Here is a 10,245-nt window from a genome sequence, read left to right as displayed (position 1 = left end):
CCCAGATCCTAAACATTTGATCAGATTCTTATTCAGTGTAAATTCTCAGGCAGCAGCAGCAGACAACTTTATGTCTTTGACAAATGACGTAATCCTTCATGTCTGTGACAAAATAACACTGAACAAGACTGAAGGGATCTGAATTGATTTGGATGGGTATCGTTAGTGTTTTATCTTTATCTGATCCATATCCTTATTGATCCAGCTCATACTGTTACTGGTTCTTTATCATAAAGAATTGTTGTTTTTTATTCATTCAAAAAGGATTTGAAATGATTGGACTGGCAGAAAGCTCTAATTAGAGACTTCAGACAAAACAGGACAAAATCTCTCTTTGGCCACTTTGAGGGGAAAAAGTGAAATTACGAGAAAAAGTTGTATCATGATAATCATAATATTTAAAGAAAAAAGTCATAGTTTTACAAGAAAAAGGTCATAATATTATGAGAATAAAGTGGTAACTTTAGGTTACATGTGTTTTAGAGGGGAACTACCAGAAGGTTTAAAATGAGGAACGTGGAGCCTGAAATTCTGTTTTAGTAGGTTTCACAATAATTATTGGTTGCTTGTAATAATCCTAAAATTTATGTTTAATCTCTTGAAATTTTACATTTTTAATTCTCGTTAAATTAAGACGTTATTCTCGAAATTTAAGATTTTTTTTCTCCTCAAAGTGGCCCCTAATACTCCGTCCTATAATAAAAAGTAAAAGGCCGATAAGAACTTCATCAAAACACGTTCAACAAAAAACAAACAGAAAAGAGAGATACTGCTCTATTTTGTCTTTATGAGAAGCTGAAACGAAAGATTTCTGTGTGTCTGATTATCGCGGCTGGACACAGAACCACCACGAGGGGAAAAAAGAAACTAATTCTGAGAATAAAATCATATTTCACGAAAAAAAATAAAACTCACAATGTAACGAGATTGAAGTGGTAATTTTAGGTTACATGTCGTTTTAGAGGGAAAATATCAGACGCTTTAAACTGAGGTGAAGGTGAACAGGTTATAGTCGCATGAACATGGTGACGGGGTGAGATCAGAGCTAAAATGGAGGCAAAGTCTAAAAGGCTGACTCATGCACGTGAAATGACTTTGACTTTAAATACGTACCTGTATCATCAAACATCACCCGCCACAACAGCAACAGGACCGGAAGCAGAAAAGGGTGAACAGGTGAGTTATATAACCTTTCAGGGGAGGAGTCAGGCCTGGGGATGCGTTCAATGACACTACACGTGATATAATATTCACCTACACTACGAAGACATTTCCTAATAAATTATACAGTACACACCCGGGTATTAATTACGGTGGCCCTGAGAGCTCAACACATGCAAGTAGATGCCGTTGTGCTGTGAGTATTTGCAGCACGTGTGTTGTCAAAAATGGATTAATTAAAAAAAAAAAAAAATGTCTGAATGTTATTTGTGTGTTTTCTCTATTTGCATGTGTTGAGCTCTTAGGGCCACCGTAGTAAATAGCCACACAGACCATGTGCCATGGGTGCAAGTAGCATTGTTGGCCGGGGACACACTGGGGTGCAAATAGCATCCGCCAAAAAATATTGACTTTTATTGACTTTTATTATATTTACGGTCACTTCATGAAAAGTCTGTTTTCCCCCATAGAAAACTTTGCAATGAGGAGCTCACATCAGCCAATCAGAGGAACAGTTGGACAGGCCGTGATCCTGCCGTGCCACGTGGAGCCCCCCTCTGATGTGACAGATCGAACAGTGGATTGGAAACTCGGTGCAAAATTCGTGTACGTTTACAGACATAACATGCACGATCCCGATCATCAGCACGCGGACTTCAAAAACAGGACGTATGTCGATAAAGATGAAATGAGAAAAGGAAACCTTTCACTGAGAATCTTCCCACTGAAGAAAACAGATGCAGGCAACTACACGTGCAATGTTCCCAGACACGGCCCGGTCATGAGAGTAAACACTGAGCTTATTGTAGGTAAGTACAGTTGTTTTGTTTTTGTTTTTGTTTTTGTTTTTTTTTTAAAATCGAAACAGATCAGAATGTGGGTTATAATGTTCCCCATTTTTGGTCTTTTTATTTTTCAGCAGAGGCCAAAATGCCAAACAAGACCGTTTCTTCCGGTAAGTAAATACCTTGAGTCTTTTTATATTGCATTAATCATCAGTTCAGTTCACTTCCCTTCGTCAGAACTGATCCCATGTTTTTTTGGGTTAATTAATCACCTCTTTCATTTTTCCAACAGCGCCTGCTATAGATACAGATTTCAGTGTGGAAATATTTTTCTCCCCTTTAAAAAACTACCTTAGCTATATATTACAAATACAGGATGCATAAGGAAAATATGAAAACATTTGTTTTTGCATAAGGTGGATTTTATTTTGGAGGTCCACAGTACAGCACAAACTTTGACTTCTTTCTACATTCTTTCAGGTCTTGGCACTGGCACTGGCATTACTGGCATTGGCATGGCCTCTCTCACCATGATCATGATTATATGGAATTTATAAATGTAAGCTTCCTGTTTTTCTTCATTGTAAATTTGCATTTGAAGGTGTTTTTATGGTCATAAATGTTCTTTACACTATAGTTTTAAAAATCCATTCCACATCTCCGTAAATAGAGATAGTATAGTTCTATAAAGTGCAATCTAGCTTCAGCCTGTCATCCGTGTGCAAGCAACCGGAATGATAAACTCAGTGATCGGATGTATTCTTATTTACTTCTGCTTCTGAATCCCAGGTGGTTCCCACAAAAATGCTGACGCATTAAAGGAAGTTAACGAGACTTACATTGGTCAAACCACCCACTTGTTCCTCATCCTTGACGTCTTTCCTCTTGTGGGAGTTTTGTTCACCCCCCCACTGCACATGCAGTTTGATTATTTCCCCTGGAATATTGAAACCAACCAGTACCCTATAGAGCAGAAATGATTTGTCACAGAAATTCAGCCTCTCAATATTTACTATTTTCCTTAATTTTTCCCATGATAAACTTTTCAATTTTTTGACAGCCTGCCCAAAAAAACCCAAGAAATTAGTTGTTAACTTGTGCTTCAAATGGCTGTTCTAACTATTTTCTGCCATTTTATACAATGAACAATCTATTGATTATTAAAGAAAGTGATTGCAGACCTAAGTGATAATAAAAAATTATGTACGTTGTTCAAGAGAGGAGACTTTAAGGATCAGGACGGAGTAGCTAGTTCGGTAAATGTACATCTGGTTAACTGCCCCACCTCCATTAAAGAGCAGCACCCAGCTGCTTCCCTCAGGTTTTCGACGGGATGAGACAGTCCTAAAGAAATAATGTGTATACACAGGTTTATTTTATGTCATAGCTCAACACTGGAAAGCAGAAATCAGTCCTTCCACTTCACTTAAATATTATTGATCCCCGTTACCTACAGCGGTGAAGCAACAGAAATTCCTCACATGAATTGTTTTGGCAGAAACTGACAAATGACTTGTTTTGTTGTTCAGGTAACAGGAGAAGATCAGGGAATCCTATGGGAATGAGGAGACCTTAATAATGATAATAATGAACAATACTTGAAAGAAGCTGTAAAACACGAATGATCAGGTACTGTTCTTGAAACAGCAGGACTTCAATCATAATTGTTTTTACTAAAACAAGAGTTGTAACACTCAAGGGTTTTTTTTTTACAATGTGCCTCTTTTATAAAATTGATTATATTTATGTTTCAATAATGGTTTTAAGTTTTGCTATTGCTACATAGCTAACGCTAGCATTAACAGCTGTTTACTTACCAGTCTAGAAGAAACAATGCAAGTTCAACATCAAACTACACTCCTTTACTCACCAACAGCTGTCTCCAGAGGTGGAAAGAAACAGCAATGTTAACTCTAGTCTCTATCACATCTTTTCTTCTACTGAAGTTAACACACTAACCAGCTAGCTCACTTTCTGATACCGAGTCACTGTCTGCTCTGAAGACGTATCGCTGCTCAGAAGACGACTATAACCTCTTGTTTTATAAACACCACGATGCCTGAAGCTCTTGGTGAGACTCAACAGTTGTTAATGCTAACGTTGGACTAGTTCCTTTAAACCTGTATATGTAAATATTTTCAGATAATTGCGTTTGACATATGTTTTGAATATTTTTGTAATTGTAGTCTATTGCTAAGACTTTAAATATAAATATATATATATATGTATGTATGTATTTATTTATTTATTTATTTTTTTAAAGACAACTTTGTGTGGCACATTTCACATAAATGCTAACTAAAGACTGATACTATATGATGACAAAAGTTTATAATGTGGTGAAAAAGGAAATAATTCAATTTATAGTAAGTAAGTAAAGTTTACTTGTATAGCACCTTTCACAGATACAAAATCACAAAGTGCTTACATCAGTAGAAAAAGTACAAAAGTTTGAGACACAGACATTTTAGCATAATATAAAACACTTAATGCACATTTTCATAAAGCATAGCATGTGAATATTTCATCAAAACTGGTAGGCGACTTAAAAGAATAAAATGTACCTCTCTACTGTAATTACTGTCACGTGTAAAATGTGTACCACCGACATCTAGTGGTCGTAGTAATTATAACAGGAGTAAAGGGAATAGTGCGGTGACGTTATTTAAAGAGCGACAAAGTCCTTGTTAAGAGGCGTGGATAGATGGCTCAGCAAAACGCTGGAATATGACACAGGAGAGCGGTGTTTGATTCCCGTGTCTATTATCCATGATCGTTCGACAAAGTTAACCAAATTGTTAGTATTGTAACCATGACAACAAAGATTGCCTAACGTTGGCAAAGCACTCACTGTAACCCAAATCACGATCTTTTTCCGAAACCTAAAACCCAAAGCCCTGACCGTGATTTTAGTTACCGTTGTCTTGGTTCACCAATGGCAGCGAGTCTTCAGGTACATCTGACAGGAAACGGGTTTGGTGAGATGGTGAGATGGTGTATCTACGTTGGAGCTTGCCGCCCTTTGGATGAAGCCGAGACTCGGACAAGCTCTTCGAACGGGCAAGAAACTGTTCTTCTGAAGTGGAGGCTGGATTGCTGCTGTTATTACTGCCCAGTCTGTTGGCTGGGAGGAAAAATGGAGGACTTGGTCTGGAGACGGCGGGTTTTGAATCTTTCTTCTGGGGTAAGTTGTCAGATTTTGGATGGTTGTTATAGGCCGCCGGATTTGAACTGTTGCCGTGAGGAAACTGGTGTGGATGTAGGTCAGATGGATTTGAGATGTCTAGTGAGGATTTGGAAGGATCGTTGTCAATCATAGGCTTTGATCCCAGGTCTTTCCGTTCTGCAGTTAGCTGGTTAATGTACTCCTCTTTGTCACGAAGGTTCGACTCCAGTTCCTGAATTTTTCTGAGGTATTCAGCGACGGTATTTTCAGTGTTGTCAGCCTGGTTTCCCGGATCGTTAACTTCTGCATTCCTGCCTGTTCCTTTCTCGCCTGAACAGAAAAATAATAATCACTTGTGTTCTTACAATAAATTCTGCAACAGAATAAATTTAAGAATAAGTCATAATATGTTGTCTTTGTTTACTGTTCCTGCTGTCTGCTGTTAAACTTGATACTTCCTGTTTTCTAGTTCACATTAAAGTATTAGCATTAAAGTATTGGCTAAAAATGCGGGTAGTGATTTTTGGGATTTAGTGACAGCAGACAAAAACCAAGTTTCCATCTGCTGCACAGGTAAAAGTGTGTCTGACTTACCACAGCTGCCACATTTCTTGCGTAAATGTGGCGCTGACACACACGAGATCAATACAGATAAAATTACAGCCACCACAACAGCGGCCCAGGCCATAGAACAGGAACTCGTCGCTGAAATGATAACATATGATTACATAAGAACATTATATGTGATTTCAGAAATCAAACACAAAACTTAATTTCATTTCACCCAGAATAATCTCAGAGAGGGTTAAAGCATGAATGTGACTTTAGGATCAAGTGAACCCAGCTGATGCAGGTGGATTGTTAAAGCTCCAGTGTACCTGGTATGGGAATCCTTGTCTCTCTGGTCTGGTCGGTCTGAGGCTGGTGAACTCTGCAGGTGACACTGTGACAAACACATAGAGTCGTAGTTTAGTTTAGTTTAGTTTAGGTCAGTGGTCGTGAAGGTGTTGCAAGTGGGCCGACAAATCATTTACAAAACAGTACAATTTTGGTAAAATAAAAAATGTATATTTTCAAATGAAATGATCTTTAAACAAATGTTTAGTTTTTTTGTTTCTTATACCACCACCTGAAAACATAACCTCCTTGTCTCAGGTAAATGAAAAAGGAAAAGACCACTGCACAGGTGGAGCCAAATAAACATAAGTCGTAGGTAAAAATCAAACCTCTTGGTATCGATCGGCAGAGTCACTTTTCGTGTCTGGAAACATCTCCTGGAATCTTGGCCTTTCTGTTGGTTTTCGGCATCGATGTAGTTTCCCTTATTATCATGAAACGTAATCTCGGGATCCGGCGACCAGCAGCTCGACTCACACTGCAGAGTCACTCCATCACCTACACCTTCAACCACTGAGGGTCCCTCAGAAGCGGCACCTATAAAAACAAGGATTACACAAGGTAAGACCTTTTGAACTTTCCATCCAGCTTTTCTGTTGAAATATAAACAAATCCGTTCTTTTAAACCATATTAAATCATATTATCAATGTTGACAATACTTCAATGTCCGACGTACCCACAAGGAGCGCCACTGTTGTGACGACCTTCTGGTTCTTCCCCTGGAGAGTCTTGCATTTGTACTTTCCTGCATCGGAGAGCTGCAAGTCGGAAAACCTCAGGGAGATGTTTCCGTTCTTCACTTCGTTCATGAAGAGGTTTGTCCTGTACTGGAAGACGGGATTCTTCATCTCGAACGTCTCACAGCCTTGGCGGTACAGGAAGGCGATGTCCAGAGTAGGACCTTCCTTGGTCCACTCCACTGTTGGGATGTCACCGCGGACAGGGATTTGGCAGGGCAGGATGACAGTGTCGCCAGCGTAGGCCCGGATCCTGACGGGCACATTGTCTGAGGTTTCTCCTGAGGAAAACAAAACATGGTGGTACTGGTAGAAAATTTTAACTTTTCTTATTGTCAAATCCCACGAAAAGATAAAACCATTGATGAATTATCTCTTACTAACAAGTACCAACTACGTATTAATCCCTATTTATTAGGAAAATAGTCGTGAACAAATGCACCATTTCCTCCTGTTTGAGTAACATTTGCTGAAAACTACAGCACCCAGCTGCCTTTTTTTTTTTTTTTTTTTTTTTTAGTTGTCTTAAAGGTCAAAGTCTTCAGTAGGAACCAGTGGTTCGGGGCAGAGAGATAGACAGGATAGGGAAGTCAGAAAGTATTGAGAGACAGGCATGACAAGTTGTTGAATTGGGCGTCTTCATGGAATTTTGTTAACAATAAGAGAAAGCCAATAACGAGCCACGAACCAAACAGCTGTATTTCAAAGGCTTCAAAGCTAATCCATATTCAATATTTCTTTAATTAATGGAACAAATTGTAACATGAATATGAGAAGTGTCGCTCATAGTAACCCAGGTAGACTTCACCCCACTAGCTTTTCAGTGTCTTTCAGCTCAATGTTTTGTGAATGATGGCCTTCAGCTTTAATGATCAAGCCTCACTGCTCTAAGATCCCACTGTATGCAAACTGCCCAGTAACAGAACAATCAGAGAAGCTGAGAAGCCTGGTGTTGTGTTTACAGCTTGTTTGCTCTGCCCCCTAGTGGCCAAACATAAAACATCTAATTAGTTAAGACAGGTTTAACATTGACAGTCAAAACAGAGCCACCATCCCATTGACGTCTACACTGTGGCCATATAAGGTTTGCAGCTCATGAGCGTCTGGCTGTTGCAGAAGTTGGATGAACCAGTGACATTTATGAAACTATTTGAGTTGCACTAGCAGCATGGCTAGGAAAAACTGAGGTAGTTCAATAACTACTGAAAGGACTGCCATGACTTTTTTTGTTTGTTTTCATTACAGACATTCATGGTCCCCAGAGGATGAAACTTAATGACACCATCAAGTCAAAATGATTAATTCAACCAATGCTATTGGCATTCCCATCCGCCTCAGCTGTCTTTTGTGTTTAGTGCTAATGCTAGCATGCTAAAACACCACTGTGTGAACCACTGTAAACATTATAGAAGCATTTTAACACAAGGCAACTTTGAGCTAAGTGGTGCACCAGCGTGCTAACATGCACAATGACAGAGCACAGCTTCACACAGCTCCAAACGTTTGACTGGTACTGTAATTTAAAACATTACGCAACACCTGTATGGAGGACTGAAACTGCCAAAATAAAAAAGAAATCAATAAAGAAATTAATATGCCATTAAAAGCACCACAAACAGGTGTTAAGTAATAAAATGTGACATAAACTGACATTTCTGTTTTAATTTGCATCTGTATTAATTTACCTTTGTATTAATTCCCCTATTTATTTATATCCCTATTTAAATGTTAATTTATTTATTTATTTTTGACTTTGGCACACACATCTTACCATCAATTTTGTTCCTAAAGTACTTTATAACTCAACTATCATTACTAATTTGTAACTGTAAAGAGAAAACTGCAGTGCAATCTCCACCAACACAAACACACAAAAGAAATAAGAAGAAATAATTTCCCTTCTCTTATGCAATTCCAGATAACACCCCCACCCCCTCAGCACATGAGCTAGACAATACCACAGGGTGTTTGTGCAGTGACTCAGGCATTTATTTTTTGGCTCAAGAACCCGGGAAGTCCCAAATACAGGCAATGATGGTCTTAAAAATGTCGTTTCCATGAGAGCATGCGAGAGGGATTTCAACTAACTGGAAATGTTGACTCTAAAACGCGAAGCTGTGCACCGCTGATCAGCTGACAGCAGGTCCTCGTTCTGTAAAATCCAAGCATGCAGTAATGATGAAATCCCAGTTTTGTGCAATGATTTCGTTGATGTTGCATCAGCTTTTTAAAAATGGCTTGAGAAGACGCACTTAATACATACAGTATGTGTATTTGCCATCTTTTATATCTCCTTAATAAAAACTAGAATTACAGTTGAATAAGTTTGTGAAGATTCTCAGTCATCCAGGGAAATGTTGCACTATTTACTCCACTACATTTACATTAACAGATATAATTTCTAGTTAATAGTTTACATGCAAAAAATCCAATCCATTGTCATAAACAAAACAACAAGAGCTGTTGAAATTAGCTTCACCTCATCCATTCCAAAGCTGCTTACACATTCATTTGTCAGCAATAATAAGCTTATGACACATAACACTCACACATTTCTGCATAATGAGTTTTAATTTTTGATTCTTTAAGGCTGCTATTAACATTATCAATAAATCTGCCCATTGTTTTGTCACTTAATCATTTAGTTCAGGGAGAAAATGGCACTGAGTTACTCAGAGGTCACAGTAATGTCTCTGACTAACCATCTGAAACAAAGATATTCAGATAAATAGCAAATTGTCACTGGAGCCAGAGAATATTTGGTATTTTTTGCTTGACAAACGACTTAATGTGAATCAGATTACATCAAGATTTTGAAGGCAGGACTTTGATTTATGCAGCATTTTTACATTTTACAGTTTAACTGAAACCATTAAGATTTTATTAATGGACTGCACCAACATTTATAATATTAAGTTAAACATCAACTCAAGGAATTTTTTTTTACAACCTGGCAACCCAAACACTGTTGTTACTGACAAAAGAAACAATATTAGTAGTAGTAGTACTAGTAGTAGTGCGAGTGGTAAGAGTCAGATTGTTACTGAAAGCAGTAGTAGCACTTTTAAGCATGTGGTATTAATAGCTACTGTTACTAAGACAGTCAGTAAACTTGAACAACCACTTCCTGCTCATGAACTTCCAATGAGAAGTTTGTGTATGGAGAAAAAAAAAAAATCAGCTGCAGACTAATAAAACAGTGATTCACCTTTTTAACATGTTGCAACACTGATGAAGCTTCAATAGCACATTTAAAACTGGTGCATTAGCTGCAGTATTCCTCCATAAGGCTCCCTATAATATATAAATATAAATATAATTTAGAGAGCTGCCTCTTGATTCAGACGACCAGATGCCATAGGTATTTGCTCTCTGTGCAATGCTGCTGTGCTTTTATAGTTTTATACAAAATCGTGGATTCTACACTTTTAAAAATGCACTTATATGCTCTTAATTATATTTGTGACTTCATTTGATTCTGATCATTTAATCTCACTG

At 38.0% G+C, this 10,245-nt stretch overlaps 2 protein-coding genes across 2 annotated transcripts in view; one reads left to right on the top strand and one right to left on the bottom strand.

Moving 5' to 3' along the window:
• LOC147819238 (myelin-oligodendrocyte glycoprotein-like) overlaps positions 1-4,166 on the top strand; it is a 5,537-nt gene extending 1,371 nt beyond the window's left edge. The window contains exons 2-5 of the mRNA XM_087173405.1: positions 1,632-1,970; positions 2,081-2,116; positions 2,427-2,505; positions 3,476-4,166. Of these exons, the coding sequence (XP_087029531.1) occupies positions 1,632-1,970; positions 2,081-2,116; positions 2,427-2,503 (452 nt within the window). The 3' untranslated portion in view covers positions 2,504-2,505; positions 3,476-4,166. The remainder of the gene's footprint in view (positions 1-1,631; positions 1,971-2,080; positions 2,117-2,426; positions 2,506-3,475) is intronic.
• A 140-nt stretch (positions 4,167-4,306) lies between these two features.
• LOC111653393 (selection and upkeep of intraepithelial T-cells protein 1-like) overlaps positions 4,307-10,245 on the bottom strand; it is a 6,840-nt gene continuing 901 nt past the window's right edge. The window contains exons 2-6 of the mRNA XM_023403997.2: positions 6,687-7,028; positions 6,339-6,546; positions 5,991-6,055; positions 5,707-5,817; positions 4,307-5,442 (exon numbers count right to left, since the gene is read on the bottom strand). Of these exons, the coding sequence (XP_023259765.1) occupies positions 4,856-5,442; positions 5,707-5,817; positions 5,991-6,055; positions 6,339-6,546; positions 6,687-7,028 (1,313 nt within the window). The 3' untranslated portion in view covers positions 4,307-4,855. The remainder of the gene's footprint in view (positions 5,443-5,706; positions 5,818-5,990; positions 6,056-6,338; positions 6,547-6,686; positions 7,029-10,245) is intronic.

This window comes from Seriola lalandi, unplaced genomic scaffold (assembly GCF_002814215.2).
Source record: "Seriola lalandi dorsalis isolate HSWRI2012SDOR001 ecotype SW California unplaced genomic scaffold, Sedor1 jcf7180002054191, whole genome shotgun sequence".
In the NCBI taxonomy this organism is placed as follows: Eukaryota; Metazoa; Chordata; class Actinopteri; order Carangiformes; family Carangidae; genus Seriola; species Seriola lalandi.
The sequence above is the reverse complement of the archived record's forward strand: the minus strand, read 5'-3'. Positions and strand labels throughout refer to the sequence as shown.